Source organism: Populus nigra, chromosome 17 (assembly GCF_951802175.1).
Source record: "Populus nigra chromosome 17, ddPopNigr1.1, whole genome shotgun sequence".
In the NCBI taxonomy this organism is placed as follows: Eukaryota; Viridiplantae; Streptophyta; class Magnoliopsida; order Malpighiales; family Salicaceae; genus Populus; species Populus nigra.
In genome coordinates this window covers 1,017,689-1,035,458 of record NC_084868.1, presented here as the reverse complement: position 1 = coordinate 1,035,458, position 17,770 = coordinate 1,017,689, and the positions used below count along the sequence as shown (strand labels likewise).

Genomic DNA, 17,770 nt, shown 5'->3' with positions numbered 1-17,770 from the left:
TATTATATTAGCAACCACGTAACTCAAACAAACTAGAGCACTCCGATTAAAAAACTCTCGTGGGTGGAAAACTGGGATGAAAACATGATTGGGAAATTGAACTAAAAACCCGTGGTGATTTTATATGGGGAAGATCAAATTGAGGAATTCTAATTAATAGGCAAGAAACTTAAATGAGGAAATTGTTTTCTTGGGAATTAGTTGAAGGGTTGAGGTTTTCCCTTTATTAATTAATTATTCAGTGAAAAATGTCGACATTTTCAGCAAAAAGTCCCAGAATCTTGATGTACGGGAAAAACTATGCTGCTCGCTTTGTCCATGGAATGAGCACATAATGTTCTCATTTTTACAATGATTGACCTAGCCCTAGTTTCTCATAAAACCCATCCACTACCCTTTGTTTCTTTGCAAACACAATCTCTTCTTGTTGGTTCATGCTAGCTATCTGCATCATCTCACAATCAACAATCAAATCCATAAATGGTGTGCCAAGCTCGACACTTCTCAATGTCCACATTGATGAGTGTAATGCTAAGGAAAAACATTAGCTTTTTTCAAGATCTTGCGCTCCTCTTGCTGGATGTCATCTTGCTTTCTGTGTCAGCTATCCGATACAACTCTGCCTTGCACTCTAGGCGTTCTAACACTGCAGTTTTCCGCAGGTACTCCCTTACGCCATCAATGGATGCTCGACATGATCGTTGGTTACTTCTCTAGCCTACCCTTTCCTTTTTCTGAATCGTTGTTAATTAATTTTACGTTGGTTACTTCTCTAGCTACCCTTTCCTTTTTCTGTATCGTTGTTAATTAATTTTATGTTTTTCAATTATTGTTCGATTGATGTTGGCCCTGTAATCCACTTCAAAATGGATGGATAATAATAATAATAATAATAATAATAATTGCGAATTTTGATTTGATCTTGGAATGCTGAACAAACATTTTCAATTACTAGATAGATTATTGTTGATGTATACTGATGTACGTACGTACTAAGTTAATATTCTTGTTTTTCCTTTTTTTTTATTTGATGTGAGTTCGTGATTAAATATATTTTCACTTATGTGTAAGCACATATATTAAATTTGGGCCGTCCGACCTGCCCCCAGCACAAGCTAGGTGTTCAAAAAAAAAAAAAAACCTTAAATTAAACTGGTTTTATTTAGTTTATCTGGTCAAATTTTATATAATAAATCCAGTTAAAATGTTCTAAAAAATTTATTATTATTAAAGATAAATTTTTTATCCATAAAAATTTTATTACTTATTTTCTAGTGCAATTAAAATATTTTCAATAAACCTCCTAGAATTTCAATATCACTATCTTCTTTAATTACTCTTGTTTACTAACTTAAAAACAATATTACTTCAATATTTCTTTACATGCTCTAGAGTTGTAAAAAAACCTAAAAGGAAAAATAGAGCTTAAAATTAAGGAAACTAGGGTGAAAATTAAGGTGAAGAAGAATGTAATTTTTTTTCTTGTAAAATTATGTAGAAACAAAATTCTTCCTTTTATATTGGATTTTGAATCCAAAACTAATATGAAATTAATTCTCATTATTATTAATCTTATTTGCCTTATATAAAACAGAATTAGACCTAATAATTTTAGCTTTAAACCAAATGTTTTTTGTTTTGAATAAAACTAATTAGGTTGAAGAAGAAGAAGATATAAACCCTAATCTAAGCTCAAAATAGATTAGCAATTTTTTTTTATTTAGGTTTATTTAAAAAAAATATTTTACAATAAACCTAAATTTAGGACCTGAGGTCCGAGCGAACGTGTGTGATCTAAGCCTAAAATCCATTTTATTTAGGTTATATTTCTCTAAAAGCTTTTGTGTCTTTTGGGTTCAATTTCAACCCTTCAACTTTCCATTATATAAATTACAAAAAAAACATGTATTTTTTATATATATGATAGATAGTTTTGAGTTTCATAAAAACATGTCAATTAAATATTTTTTGAGTTTAATTTTTTATTTATTCATAATTTATTTTAATAATTGCTTGAAGAAAATTTGTACATGCAATTAATAATTGGAGACACTTTTCCAATTCAGAAATTCTCATGGGTGGATAAATTAATTGAAAATTTGAATTAAAATTCATGATGATTCACTTCCAGAATTTGGATACTACCCATTATTTCATTAGTATTTAGACACATATTTTATTAGAAAAAAAATTATTGATGGAATTACAAACTGCACATGGTTGCCGAAAAATCTATCATCGGTTGTTTTTATTTTGTTGATTATTTTGTCAGTAACACTAATGAATTTATAGACAAAAAAAATTAGCCAAACAAAAAGAATTTACAAGCATTATTCAATCGGTAATTTTATTAATGAGTAAGGTATATCGCTGACAAAACAATTTGTAATTCTATCGATGATTGATTTCAAATTACCAATGAAATTAATCTGTAGGTGATTTACAAATTGTGAGTGATAAAGTCATATAATTGTTTTTTCTAACTCTCTGTCACTCTCTAATGAGCTTAGTCCATCAGTAAATCTACTTGTAATAATTTGTGACAAAGTCATGTAATTGTTTTTCAATTTTTTAACAGACTTAATTAATTTTATAAAAATTATGTTTAATATTTTTTAAAAAAATTATAACAAACAAAACAGAAAAAATTTAAAAGAAATAAAAAACCAAATATTTATTACTAATTTAAAAATTATAAATTTGAATATAATTTTTATAGAGGATAAAGATATTTAAAGATTTATTTGATCTTGAAGAATAATTCAATGTGTCCGGCTCCTCTCATGTTAAAGGGAAAAGGATAAATTATGTTGGTCTAACATGGACCTTTCACATTAAGCCCCCGTTTGGGTTACATCCACACGAAGATTTATCAAAATTAAATATTTTATTTAAAATTATTTTTAATATACTAATATTAAAAATAAATTTTAAAAAATAAAAAAATTATTTTAATTTACTTCTTAAAAAACCCTTACGTGATTTTAACCTGCTTTGTTTTGTTTTTTTAAAACCATAGCTGTGAAATCCAACATTGTCTAATAAATTTTAGACCGAATTGAATATGTGATTGGATCATCTAGACTGCTAGTAATCAAATGTTACAAGAAATCTATTCATTGTGTCGTCTAAAAAACACCACAGGCTCCTCGATGAACAACAAAAAACAAATCGAAGAAGTAGATGAATTTTAATGATTTGTAAGAGTATTATCGTGTGATTCATGGTTTTAGATGGTGAAATAAGTCATAGAAAATGCATTCTGCTCTTCGAAATGAATTCAAGTGGAGTGCAATTGGGATTTGTTAAGAAGATTACCAGGGATTTTCCAACCAAAGAAAGAAATATTCATGCAAATTATTCAAGTAAGAACCCAAAGACAGGTTCCCAAGAGACAACGAGCGGTTGACTCATCGTTAACTAAGTCCTAGCAAATTATTCAAGGTAGAAACCTATTTATGCATTCATAGTTTTTCACTCACAATGTAAAGCATATGATCAACCAGTAGGACCAGCTTGTGAATGACCCAATAGACATCTATATCTACATTATAGCTGCAGACTTCACATCTTTGACATTGTGTAATCCATCGCATCCACGAGGAAATCTGCAACCAAAAGGGTACCACAAGATGATAAGAATGGCAGCCAAGCTGGTAATATACAGTAGATAATGGTCGTCTCCGAAAGAAACGAAAAAGCTGTACCTGCATCTTCTTTAGTAAAGCATAGCGGAGGTGTAATTCTAAAAACGTTGCCATAGAATCCGCCTTTCCCAATCAAGACCCCCAGTTCTGTGATGACAAAAAAGGCCTGTTAGTGACTAGAAGTTGGCTCAAGAGGTTAGCAGGACGATGGGATGAGAGGAATATCTACCTTTCATCTGCTCCATTACATGCAGAGTTTCAGCCTTTGCTGGAGTTTTCTGTTGGCGGTCAGTTACAAGTTCAACACCGAGCATCAATCCTTTTCCCCTCACATCTCCAATGACTGCAGACAATGATGGAAAAAGCAACCATTGATAACAATATAAAGAGCAAATACCACCAGAAGAGATTCTCAAAAACCATAGCCGCTGATGTCGAAATAAAACGTTAAAAAAACTTAAATATAGTTAAAAATTAAGGTATTTAATCATATGAGGATGTGTTATTTCAAAACTGCACATTAGACATATCAGAAAATGCAAGGTGTTTTTCAAAAGTGAATAATTTATATATATATATATATATATATATATATATATATATATATATATATTAACATCAATACACCAAAACTACCAGAAAACACTAAAAAAATACATCAATTTGATGCCTTTTCATGCAAAACACACTTTTAAAACGTTCCCAAACATAGGTAGAAACACAAAGTCAAACAGCATAGAGAGAGGTGTTTTTTTTACTTAATTCAGGTTGAGGTTTAATGATCATTATGTTTGATAGCAGCACAGAATAACATGTGAGGCAACTTACTTTCATATTTATCCTTGAGTTCAGTCAGTCTCTTTTTCAGATGGGACCCCACAACTAGTGCATTTTCCTGAAGATTTTCTTTCTCGATCACTTTCAAAACTGCCAGACCCGCAGCGGTACATAAAGGATTTCCTCCAAATGTGTTGAAGTAACAACGACGAGTCAAGACTTCTGCAATTTCAGGGGTGGTCACCACAGCACCAAGAGGAATGCCATTCCCAATCCCCTGCGTGTGTCAATGAGGAAAAATAAATTGACACGTAAACCCAGCTTCTTGTGCGAGGACAGGTAGGCATACTGAGAAATCTATGAGGCAAATCTGTATGTATCCAATGGACTTGTCTAAAGATGTGCCTAAAGAATTGTAATGACAAGTAACAAGAAAACATGGCATGAAAGACGAACATCTAATACCAGCAATTGAAGATATGATCATCCAAATACAATTGCCAACGTAGGAAGCAGCTGTTTTTGTATTTTCCAGCCAAAGACAGAAAGGCAATGCCTGAACCAAACAGGGGAGGACTAACCTTTGCCATTGTCACAATGTCAGGAACAACACCCTGGGCCTCAAATCCCCAGAAATGACTCCCCGTGCGTCCAAACCCAGCCTGAACCTCATCAGCAATACAAAGGCCTCCTGCTTTCTTGATACTTTTATAAGCCGCAGGCAAGTAATCTGGGGCCAATTCTATAATTCCTCCCACTCCCTACCACAGAAAATATTTCTGATAAGCATACTCAATGGTGTCTCACCAAGGATAATAAGATGTTAATCAATAAAAATCAGAGTAGATGATGATCACCTGGATAGCTTCAGATATAAATCCAGCAACATGACCAGAAGTCCCAAAGTCAATAATATCTTGGACATCTTTTGCATACATCTCTCCATCTGAACCGAATACTCCTCTGTATGGATCTGGGTTCAATGCATGATGGACTCCACTCTGATCACAAAATGGAATTTGCAATTACAATTTATGATGAATATTGACATGCAAATGGTTAAGCATGGCAAGCATTGATTTGAACAGCACATTATTTGTGGTTAAGTTCTTCCCAGAAACCACAAAGTGACAGAGAACATTACAATAAAATCAGCACTTTCACAATATTCCCTTCAGTAAGGCTCTGACAGGACGATGGCCTAAACATTCTGAGGAAAGTGGATTAGTAGATGGATGACAAAAGTGAGCTATATTGATAACTTCATAACTTGAAAGAACAATCTCCACAAAAAAATCTACTTTCTCCACATTATCAGAAGCTATGAAGTAACAAATTATGCATCCCATGACTATTGACAAGTTACCCACAAACAGGGACATTGAGAGTGAAGAACAAATTTAATACAATTAATTAAAATTAATTATATTAAAGACCTCCAATAATTCAAGATTGTGGACCCTACATTTCCATTGATCAATATTTCCTTTCATCTCTCCTAAATAACCAAACATATTTTGTTTCTCCTTTCCACCAACTTTTATTTCCTTATTCTTAAAAAAAAAAAAAAAATACAAAATCCTTTATTTTTCTTAACCAAAAATTGCCAAACACACACCCCCTTGACAGCTTCCTAAGATTACCACTAGTCCACAGTCACCGCCTAACTTCACATTGAATTGACTCCATAAAGCTTGGGGTCATCATTTTGGATTTTTCAAAGAAACAAACAACATTCAACCATAAAAAGCCCATAATTTTTCAAGAAGATTTACCTGAATAACATTAAATTTCCAAAGAGACTGTGCTGTAGCCCCCATAGTCCCGGCTGCATTCCCATGATAAGCATTCCTCAACGATATTATATCTTGACAACCCGTATACAATCTTGCTATCATCAACGCCAGTTCATTCGCCTCCGTTCCGGAATTCGTAAAAAACACCACCTATACATCAAAACCATGCGCCAATGCGGGCGTTAACTAGTTCAGCTGGAAAATCTATTAAAAAAAACCAAAATTCCCGTTAAAAGAAAAACAAAATGAACCCATGAGTTTTTTTAATTTACTTTAAGGTTTCCAGGCATTTTGGAGGCCAAGGCCTCGGCGAAATCAGCTATGGCATGATTGAGGTAAAGAACAGTAGAGTGCTGTATACGGTTGACTTGTTTGACAATTGCATCAACCACGTCAGGATGACAATGACCGCAACACACCGTAGCAATACCTCCAAAACCATCAAGGTATCTACGGCCGTTCTCATCGAATAGATACTGCATCTTTCCATCAACCACGTTTAACTGCAAAAAATTCAACAGTATATTCCATTAAAATCAATCTTGAATATTCTTAGATAAAAAAAAAACATAGAAAAAGACGAGAATCCCATGTGGGACATCAGCCGAGCCCACGATTTCTGCTTCAACTGGCAGTTCTGTCAGAGATTTATCACGAGAAAACAAAAAAGAAGAGAAACGATAGGGTGTGGTGCAGACTCACTGGTTTACTGAAGAAGTGAAACAAAGAAGGGCTGAGATATTGTTTGCGTTTAGCCAAGATTTGGTCGGCGGAAGGACCAGTGTACGGAGGAGGGGAATAATCGAATGGGGGTAGTTTGGGAACAGGGATATCACTATCATGAACGGCGAAGGAGGTTTGTTTTTGGGCAAGTTGAGAGAAGCAGCGATGAGAACGCAGAGAATTTGTTGACGATAATACCCTTTTGGTTATAAATCTCTGCATCTTGCTTAGCTGCTTCTTCTAATTGTAAATCCCCTCTCTGTCTCTCAGTCTGGTTTCTTGATAGAATACTTGGATGCGAGAGAGATGGAGGTTGGTAAAGAGGAGGGGACAGAGCGGAGCTTTATATAGGAGCGACGGAGGGATGGAGGGAGGGATTATGCGCATGTGTAGTGGTTTTTTTGTCATACTGAGGAAAATGGAAATATCAAAGGTTTATATATATATATATATATATATATATATAAATAGAATTTAGCTCTTGCTTACTATGAAAATCCGGTGAAAATTATTTTGATATTTATATTCACATCAAAAGATATTATCAGTATGTGTAGAAATCGAAAACTTTTGTTTGTTTGTTTGTTTGTTAATGGAGCTCATTTAATGTAATAACATCACATCTTACATAAGTTACTGACTTTGATTTATTATTGGAATTTGTTTTTTTTTAATCATTCATTAGTGATTTTTTTGGTAATGTAATATAAGTTATTTTCTAAAGTGTTTTTTTATTTAAAAATATATTAATATAATATAATATAATATATATATTTTATTTTTTAAAATTTATTTTTCAAATTAGCACATAAAAAAAAATGAAAACATAAAAAATTGAAGCAATGAAAAAAAAATTAAAAACTTTATCAAGGTTTTCCAAAAACATTTATAAACATAGAAATTTTTATTTTAACATATCCATGAATGGAATTTAAAAATGTAGGTAAAAATATTATGCTTTTAATATTTACATTAAAAAGATATTATAGTATTTATATTGAAATTAAAGCTTAAAATATTTTCGTTAATTGAGCTAATTCAATGTAAATATATCGCTTCATCTGAAAGTTATTGACTCGGAGATATTATTGAAATCTCAAATTAAATGAGTTTTTTTCTTTATCATATCAAGCAACTCATTGGAACCCCAATGCATGAAACTGAAAATCTAAATGATATTCCGTGATGTAATTTATTTTGAAGGAAAAATTTATTTAATTATTCTTCAACTACCATCAAATATTTACCTGAGATATTTATGTATCAAATGGTCGAATAATAAATATAAATATTCTTTTAATGGTTTTTTGGAAGATCTTCATCTATTATTTGCATTTATATATTTTCTCAAAATGAACTATGACATTAATTGTGATATTTTCTTAAAGTGATTTAGGAAAATTAATTTTCATAAAATTAACAATATTATTCTTTCAGTATATTTAGTTAGTTCTGTTTATTAATGGTGATGTTATGATATTTGAAGTATAATTCATTTATAAATCTTATTAATCCAACGACCATACATATATATATATATATAAATAGATACATTATATTAAATTAAATGCTAAGATATCCCAGTAATTTAATTGATTGAGAAATGTTGATAATATGTTAATATATACGCATGCCATTAGTAAAATATAAACACAGTTGAGGTGAAGAAATAATTAATAAAAGGAACTAAAAATAAGTAAAGTGTAAACATGGAAGTCCAAAGCGGTGCCATGCACAATGTAACACTGACGGGGACGTAGAGTAGAGTGCGCAGTGCGCACCTAACACAAGTTTCACGTGTAAGCCGTTCCGCAAAAACATTTAGGAGCATGCCCAGAATACTGAGCGGAGAAACCAGTTTGGGACTCACGGCCAGAAAGTATTCTGACCGTCCAATATTTACAGAGAAAATCATGAAAATCAAATTGATTTTATGTTGGCTAAGGTTAGTATCAGTAAGTTTATTATTATGATGATTTCGTGTTAAAATTCAATGAAAGATTATGAAAAATGATTTTTTTGTGTGAATGTATCAATTAAATTAATATTATTAAATCATGTCCAACTTAATATGTTAACTCGATGGTTTATTGATCCAATTTTTAGTTATGATTAGTTTTAAATTAAGTGAGTTGAACGTTTTTAAAAATCAACATGGTTTATAAAGAAAATCAAATTAATATCATTAATTTTATTATTATTATGATGATTTCGTGTTAAAATTCAGTAAAAGGTTATGAAAAAGGACTTTTTTGTGTCAATCAATTAAATTAATATTATTAAATCATACCCTCAATATATTAACTTGATATTTATTGATCCGATTTTTAATTTTAATTGGTTTTAAATTAAGCTATATAAAAACTTATCAAGTGAGTTAATTGATTTAAAGTTTTTTGAAAATCAACATGGTTTATAAAGAAAATCAAGTTAATATCAATAAGTTTATTATTATGATGATTTCGTGTTAAAATTCAATGAAGGGTTATGAAAAATGACTTTTTTGTGTGAATATATCAATTAAATTAATATTATTAAATCATGCCCGACTTCATCAGTTAACTTGATAGTTTTTTGATCCGATTTTTAATTTTGATTGGTTTTAAATTAAGTTATATGAAATTGATTAAGTGAGTTAATTGATTTAAATTTCTTCTAAAATCAACATGTTTTGCTTTTTAATTTTTTTAAAATAATATAATTTTAAATTAACCTATGTAATTTATAATCCAAGTCTTTTTTTAAAAAAAAATGAAATGAAAAGAGTGCAAGGAGGTGCAAAACATATGCAATAGTCATTGATTTTTAATGAGGTGATGTTTTGGTTAGGTTTCTTTCACCTTTCAGAATCATTTTTTCGTGGTGGGCTTTTCTTAGCAATAAAGTCGGTCTCTCCCAATGAAAAATCCATATAAATTCGGACCATTAATTCTAGCAAAACCGGCCAATACAATGTTCATATGCCATGAAAGTGGTGGCACCACCATCAAGCATCGCAGTTATTTTGGTGTCCATTCACCCCACATAACACCACTTGATGTGTAAAGATGACATGAGAGTCTCATCATCGACTAATTCCCATTTTCAATCCATGACATTTTTATTCAATGCATTATACACTTTGATATCATCTAGTTAGAAATTCTTTCACTATCTCAATTACCTGAAGTTGAAAACAAAATCCCTCATGAATAACTACCAAGTCAAATGATGGTAAAATTTGACAAATTAAGGTGTCTTCATCAAAAAATAATGATCTACACTGATTAAGAACACAATCCCATGTATCTAACAACATAAATAGAGGGTTTAATGTATTTAACCTTGTTTTGCGATCAATTACTTCTAGTGATTATGCATGTTGGGGGTATGATCAAAGACAAACTCATAGATTCACAAAACAAAGTGTTTTGTTACCAATTACTTATAGTGATCATACATGTTGCGGGTATAACATGACCTTAATTACAAGAAATTAGGGACAAAATCGTGGATAAATGTAGGGTTGAATGTATCTAGCCTTGATTTAAGACCAATTATTTCTAGTGACCATACATGGTGGGGATATAATGATAGGACCTTAATTGCAAGAAATCAAGGATAAATTACTTATAGATAAATGTAAGGTTTAATGCATCTAACCTTGATTTAGGACCAATTACTTCTAGTGATCATGCATGATAGGGGGTATGATAGGACCTTTAATTAAACTTTGTGAATGAATACTAATTAAGAATATGTTTGGGAAGCGATGCAAGCCGTATTTTAAAAAATTTTAATTTTTTTTTATTAAAATTTAATATGTTTTAGATTGTTTTGATGTGTTGATGTCAAATATGATTTTTAAAAAATAAAAAAAATTATTGACATGCATTTCAGCACAAAAAATTATTTAAAAAACAACTACAACCACACTATCAAATACTCTCTAAATACCAGCCATATGTTGCTCAAGAGCTATAAACAATGAAGTTTGTGGTCATTGCTTGAAGTCACAAAGGGAATGGTACGTAATCAAAATTACAACAATGTATATTTTTTACAAGAAAATGATGAAATATATGATCCAAGAACTATAGAACAAAATGGCTTTCAACATCGGATGATGGCATCTTGTATGTTTTGCCTGGTAGGATTTCCACATCCCTCTTGTTAATGTCATCACATTAAAAGCCTAAAAGAAATCAAAGCTTTATGTTGATGTTACTTCTAGGCTCGTTTGTTATTGTGTTTCCATGACCATAGTTTGCATTTAAAATCATGTTCTTAAAACAAACATTAAATTTTAATGTTTTTCAAATCAAAATTAAACGTGTGTTTGATATGGTGATAATCTTTGCAATTATTATTTAAAAAATTATAAATTATAAATTTTTTAATTTTTTTTAAATCTAATATTGATTAACCAAATATTTTCAACACAACACTATAAAATAGACTAGCTTAAGAATATATTTGTTTACAAGATGCATCGCGCTATGTATGTTATTAACGAACATAATAATATAAATATATTAAGGTTTCGAAACCATAATTTTAAAAGGGGATATTAAACATCTATTTTTGACTTAACCTATGTTTTTTTTTTTTTTAATTTAACCATGGTACCAGACCAAGATGGTAGTTAGAGTACACTATCTCCATTAGAAGGGCAATAATTGAACGAGAAGAGCCTGTTCTCGAAAGATGCCTGCATAGATAGAGACACACGAGTTGATGTGAAAGGCTGGCAGTACATCCACCATGGACGATATAACAGAGGCCACCTATGCCACCTGAATGCTGCAAAGAGATAGTACAATGAGATAGTACAACGAGGCCTCTCTCGTTGTAAGATAGGCAAATTAGATAATAGTTTTGAGTTGTGCAAGAAATTACTTTTGATTGAATTATTGCCCGTGTGATAATTATAATAGTAACTTTTAAGGATGTAAAAGCTATATAGTATTTGATGATTTTTTTTTAATGTTTTAATTTTTTTTTTAATATATTGATATTAAAAATAATTTTTTAAAAATAAAAATAATATTATTTTAATAAATTAAAAAGATATACTTTAAAAAACATCCGTTATTATATTTTTTATTAACCCTTCACGTGATAATATATGAAAGGGGTAATTTTTTTTTTAAAAAAGGGTAAGGAAATATTATAAGTATAAAAAAGAAGAGAAAATAAATAATTAAATTATTAATAATGATTCATGAGATTGAGGAGACAAACTAAGAATTAATATAGCTATACAAGGCGGCATGACTTAGAGGTTACGTATCCGACTTCTTTTACTAAAATAGATTTAATTACTTCAATTTATTAAGTTATTATGTAATAAAGGGGCACTATCCTTATTATATAGTTAAGATTCAATAACAAATAACTTTGAATATAATTTAATTGATTAGATTTTAAATTTATTTTTATAATCATTAATTGAGGGGTATTTTTACTATGAATTTGAGTTCTCTCAGAATTATTAAAAACTTATATGATCGTCAATTTCAGGGTTCGTAAAAGTAGTCGAGATGCACCCAAATTAATCTAAACTCTTATATTAATAAAAAATTAAAATCAACAAGCTTTTTTATGAAAAAAAATAAGCTTATATTTTAAAATGAGGGTAAGCTTTATTATTAAAAAAATCAATCTTATAAGCAATAATAATTCCTCTTTCCCGAAAAATGAAGAAAAAATCAACATAAATTTTATAAAGATAAATTCCAACCCTCATTAATCGGCACAAGACCAAAACGGAGATGGTCGGAGCCTATCGACCATGCAAATCCAACCTCACCACCTTATCTTGCTAACCCAATAATGCCTTGCAGACGTGGCTTCACTAATATTTTATATTTTCCAGCTCATCTTGATTTGACTTCTGACATGTTAACATTATCAATGTGATGGGATGGCTTTGGATCCATGAGTGGTTTGGAAACGCATTTGAAATTTTGTTTTTATTTTAATTAATTAATTAATTTTTTTAGATTATTTTAATATATAAAACAATTTTTTTAAATATATTTATAAATAAAAAATATTTTTAAAAATAATCACTCCTCTGGTTTCAAACACCTTCCAAAACTATGTTCGATCTTGTTGGATTTATTGTTGGAAATGAACTTGAACACACTTTAAAAGAAAATAAAAACCCTATGAAGTGATTAGTTATGTCTACTGAAGCGTGAAACAAAAGGCATAGACGACACGTACTAACAAGCAAGATGTAATAAATTCATGTTCAAGTATGTGTTGACTAACATAATGCGGCTTAACTTGTGACAAATATTCTTGATTATTGAAGCCTTGATTGATCTTGATTCATCACCATAGCAGATAGGTCCAAAGATTCTTGGCAGAAGTAATTAATTATTTAAGAGATTATATATAGCTTAACGATGACCATCCAGCTTAATACAAACAGAAATCGTAGTTCATGACTTGGAAGTTTTGGACTCCTCACATGCCTTGCTCCTGATCCAGTGTCTGAATTTCAGGTCCATGTCTCGTAGTCAAATTGCAAACAAACTCTGTCCTTTATATATTTATATATAGATATAGGATTCTTGGTGAGACAACTAGGCATGGCTATCCATGACTTGTTCATTCATATCTGCTATTTTGCTTGCTAAATTTGACAGGAGTCAACAATCTCAGGTGCAAAACTGTGTAGAATACGAATTTATACAATCTATACCGGTAAAACAAGAACTAAAATTTGTTACAGATTAAAAGGTAAGACTTGCAGTCCGCTAAGGATAGATGAGAGGGGAAACATGTCCAGATTGTGAAGCACAGGTTAAGGTTGAAGGTTTCTAGTACTGTCTGAACGTTAGATTGAGACGGCCAGGACGAAGCCTGGTTTCTTCAATTAAAGCCTTGGGGGCAGAATTTGGGATTACAGATGTTACGCCATGAAATATATGTCTAGACTTGCCACCAAATATCAACACATCTCCTGATTCCAATACAACTTTATCTGCCTTGTTCACATCCCTCTGATCCCCATAGAGAAATTCTGCAGAATCCCCTACCGAGAAGGAGACAACAGGCAATCCTTTGTCAAGACTCTCTGAGCTTTCATCACGATCCTACAAATGTAAAAGCCAAGATGAGTGTAAATATTGTCTTAATGCCCCTTTTGATGTTCATATATACAATAAAAAAGAGTATCTGAAAAGGTTTTGACAACGCTCATGCAATTGCCAGTAACGAAATTGCAAAATTGGCAATTCTTTTTCCGAGCAGAGCCTTCTATAGTTCTCTTCTTACTTAAAAATTGAGCCCTCAATATTTCTCCTCTTACTTAAAAACTGACTAACCAAATTGACATAACCAGGGTGCTGGACACATGAACAAACTGATGCAGAAAGAAATTCAAGACCTTGTGTTTCAACCAGAGCTTTTTTAAGTACTTAGCATTACCACCAAATGAGCCTCTCATGGCTTGAGATGTGTGAAAGAAAAAGGGTGATGCAACCTTTTTTGAATATTATACCTCAACTAACAAATCATCGTATATTCTCTCTCTAAAAATTAAGTCCAGAAAATTTAAAGAAAACACAATTGTGTTAAGGTACAAATTGACCAAAAAATCATGGAATCTTTTACAATCTCAAACAATCCTAGGACTTTCACTAACTTTTTCATGTCAATGAAGAACGATGTAGACTCAAAGCCTGGAAATTTGAGAATATAAACTTATCACTGAAAAATAATTATAATAAAAAAACCTCAATGTCTGTGCTCAAAATTTATGTAAGAGGATAAAGTAACATATAACAGTTAACTACATACCTGATGGAGCCCAAGCCGCCCGGTGGTTGTGTAGAAGTTCACAATGCATATGTCTGGAGACATCGCGGGAAGCATGTCTTCCACATTGCTTAATGTACATTCCTTAAGCACGTCTTCCACATTGCTTAATGTACAGTCCTTTCCTAGAAGACCATGCGCATCTTGAATTGCTGTTTCAACCAACTGATTAAATTCACGAGGAATACAAGGAGGCTTACAACCATCAGCTGGGCTTCGATCTTCATATTTTCTTGTCTCAGGATCCCAGTTCAAACCAAGACACATCATCTGCAGACGAAGCTTTGCTCCATTTTTGTAACCAGGCCTATAAAATCCCCCAGGGCCCAGACCAATTTCTCGGCAAGTCTTCACCATTTCAATCTGAAAAATAATAATAGCTTCAAACTTGAGTAATATGCAATTACAAAAAATGGTTATTAATAATGTGTGAAAAATAGGAAAAAAAAACCTGTTCAAAGATCTATTACTCTTAATGAATGAATATTAAATGTGAATCAATTTTACATTTTCTTCTTGTCATCCACCAATTGATGTTCACGGTCAGACAATTGCATTTTCATCAGAGTCAGTTGATCAATATCGAGAACGCCCTAATGCGGATAAATGCTGATCAAGTCCAATTTATTGTCAAACAATACAGGCGGCTAGAACATGCTTCTCATCATGGTTGCAATCAAAATCCAAAAGCACTTATTAGAAAAGTAAAAGACATCATAGTTTTCAACTGCCAATTCTAAACTGCAAAAGTAAAAGCTAGATATAAATTAAGGAGTGCATGAACACTAAGAAGCACCTGATCACCGAGGGAAATATAACATTTTAGAAGAACCATCCCAGGCCGCAACACTCCTTGTCCACCACTCTCTTCAATGGGATGTTCAACATTTTCCTGATTTTCCTCCATTTCATGCAAGGACTTCAAAACAGCAGAATCTCTACTCCCAGAAAGGCAGATATCAAATGGTGCAACATGATTGGCACCTTCATCAGGCTTGCGATAACTCTGGCCAGATTTAGATCTTTTAACATGAGCAAGAATGTTCTTGTTCCCGAATTTCGATGAGTTACCATCCCCACTCCTCTGCTCTGATCGAAGATCAATTCTACTTCTCCTTTTACCGAAACTTCCATGCCTAACACCTAAACTATCGCTACTAGTTTCCACGGCGCCCCTACATTCTCTCCGATCAATACAATCAGGCGAAGGCCTCAACTTGATGCCAGCTCCCCCTGCAAAGTCTCTACCTTTTTAATTTCTAATTACCCAAAACAATAATAATATTTTTTCTCTGCATGACATTTCTCCTTCTTTTACATATCAAGAATCGATACATAATCCATTCAATCCAATTTTTGGGTTGTTATCCACATTTTTATAGCTTCCTAAGAAAAAATCAACCTTCCTCAATTCTTAAACCTTAATCACGAAAACCCATGTGCTAATTACAGAACAAAGGGAATATTATCTATATAAAGACAAGCTTTACAGAACATCATCAGAAAAACATCAATCTTCAGTTTAGAATTTAAGAAAATAGATACAAAGACTTGTAGAATTACCTCTACCAGGGATTGAATCTTCACTTACGCTGTCTTTTCCACTATTCATCTTTCTGATTGAGAGAAGCCCTGAACAAATTTGGCGGGAAATGTAGGGCACAGGCACTGGTGATGTCAATAGTCGGAAAGTTTTTGCTTTAATTAGACGGTACATAAAGACCATGAGTGCTGGTTCGGCTCAGCAAGTAGCCACCAGCAGCCAGACAGGAACCTGGGAAAGAGGAAGAGGAAGCGGACCTATACCCAAGCAGCTATTCCAACTAGTTTGTTTGGAACGCGTGCATTTTAAATTTAAATTTTTTTTTTAAATTATTTAGATATATTAATATTAAAAATAATTTTTTTAAAATAAAAAAATATTTTAAACCATTACTTACTACTACCATTTCAAACACACTAAAATGCCCCCTTGCCTCTTCAATCTTCAGTTTTACTACTAATAAGTATTTTAATAGCGTTAATTGTTAATTTTTAGTTGTTTGTAAATATATTAAATTATTATATATATATTTTTTATTTTTTAAATAATATAAAAATATAAAAATTAATTTAAAGTAAGGAAAGAAATATATCTTTTAATTTTTTTAAATTATTTTTAAAACATAAAAATAAACAGACTCTATAAAATAATATTTGAGATTGTTGTAATGATTGTTTTTTAAAATATTTTTTATTTTAAAATACATTAAAATAATATTTTTTTATTTTTAAAAAAATTTATTTTTAATATTAATATATCAAAATAATATAAAAACATAAAACATTTAATTTAAAATAAATATATTTTTCAAAAATATTTTTTATCCACAAAAATAAACAAACTAAACAAAACTACGTGTGGTTTTAAGGATATCGTTTGTGGCTACATTATCCAGCTTCTATTTTTTTCTCCTCATCCGAAAATTGATATGATAATTTATGTACATCAAATTTATGTATATCTCTGCCTGGTAAGATGTATTTTGAGACTAATTTATATGTTAATTGAGGCTTAAAGAACCTTTTTAAAGAAATTTAGAGAAAATCAATTAATTTTTCTAAGGATGAACGCTAAGATTTAAATAAAAAACAATAAACAAAAAACAGATCAACCCCTTAAAAGCATGTTTCGTAATTACGGGATTCATTTTTGTTTCTCAATAACATTTAAAATTTTAATTCCTAATAATTAAGGAGGGAGTATTTTTTTTTATCAACCTTCTCAAATATTTATGACGCAGAAGAATGCTAATTGTAAAATTATAATGCTCATACATATGGGCTATATGTGCATTTATTATTCATAAAGTTAAATCATGTAATAAAAGTTTTATTTATCAAGATTCATTACACTGTAAATTAGAATAGTACTCTAAATAAACACTATTCAACTAAACTTATTGCATTGTAGATTACACATTTGATAGGGGCATGGTGTGCTATAACCTTAGGCACAGACACCTTGTGCAAGGA

The 17,770-nt window shown here is 31.1% G+C and overlaps 2 protein-coding genes across 2 annotated transcripts; both read right to left on the bottom strand.

Annotated features, from left to right (window-relative positions):
* Positions 1–3,324: 3,324 nt before the first annotated feature.
* On the bottom strand, positions 3,325–7,314 carry LOC133677458 (alanine--glyoxylate aminotransferase 2 homolog 2, mitochondrial-like). The gene is made up of 9 exons (XM_062099538.1): positions 6,923–7,314; positions 6,493–6,723; positions 6,200–6,370; positions 5,282–5,425; positions 5,006–5,185; positions 4,476–4,701; positions 3,877–3,990; positions 3,708–3,794; positions 3,325–3,608 (listed from the first exon to the last, which is right to left on the bottom strand). The coding sequence occupies exons 1-9, from the start codon at positions 7,163–7,165 to the stop codon at positions 3,565–3,567; spliced, it is 1,440 nt and encodes a 479-aa protein (XP_061955522.1). The 5' UTR covers positions 7,166–7,314; the 3' UTR covers positions 3,325–3,564.
* A 6,279-nt stretch (positions 7,315–13,593) lies between these two features.
* On the bottom strand, positions 13,594–16,587 carry LOC133676713 (uncharacterized). The gene is made up of 4 exons (XM_062098437.1): positions 16,319–16,587; positions 15,552–15,988; positions 14,738–15,118; positions 13,594–14,031 (listed from the first exon to the last, which is right to left on the bottom strand). The coding sequence occupies exons 1-4, from the start codon at positions 16,479–16,481 to the stop codon at positions 13,756–13,758; spliced, it is 1,257 nt and encodes a 418-aa protein (XP_061954421.1). The 5' UTR covers positions 16,482–16,587; the 3' UTR covers positions 13,594–13,755.
* Positions 16,588–17,770: the final 1,183 nt, after the last annotated feature.

Bases quoted from the DNA above. Each gene is read 5' to 3' on its own strand.
- LOC133677458 (XM_062099538.1), bottom strand. From the start codon at position 7,165: ATGCAGAGATTTATAACCAAAAGGGTATTATCGTCAACAAATTCTCTG. The intron at 5,426-6,199 runs GTAAATCTTCTT...TTTTGTGATCAG, and splicing joins GGAAATTTAATGTTATTCAG to AGTGGAGTCCATCATGCATT. The intron at 5,186-5,281 runs GTGATCATCATC...TTTCTGTGGTAG, and splicing joins TTATATCTGAAGCTATCCAG to GGAGTGGGAGGAATTATAGA.
- LOC133676713 (XM_062098437.1), bottom strand. From the start codon at position 16,481: ATGGTCTTTATGTACCGTCTAATTAAAGCAAAAACTTTCCGACTATTG. The intron at 15,989-16,318 runs GTAATTCTACAA...GAGACTTTGCAG, and splicing joins AGATTCAATCCCTGGTAGAG to GGGGAGCTGGCATCAAGTTG. The intron at 14,032-14,737 runs GTATGTAGTTAA...TTACATTTGTAG, and splicing joins GGCGGCTTGGGCTCCATCAG to GATCGTGATGAAAGCTCAGA.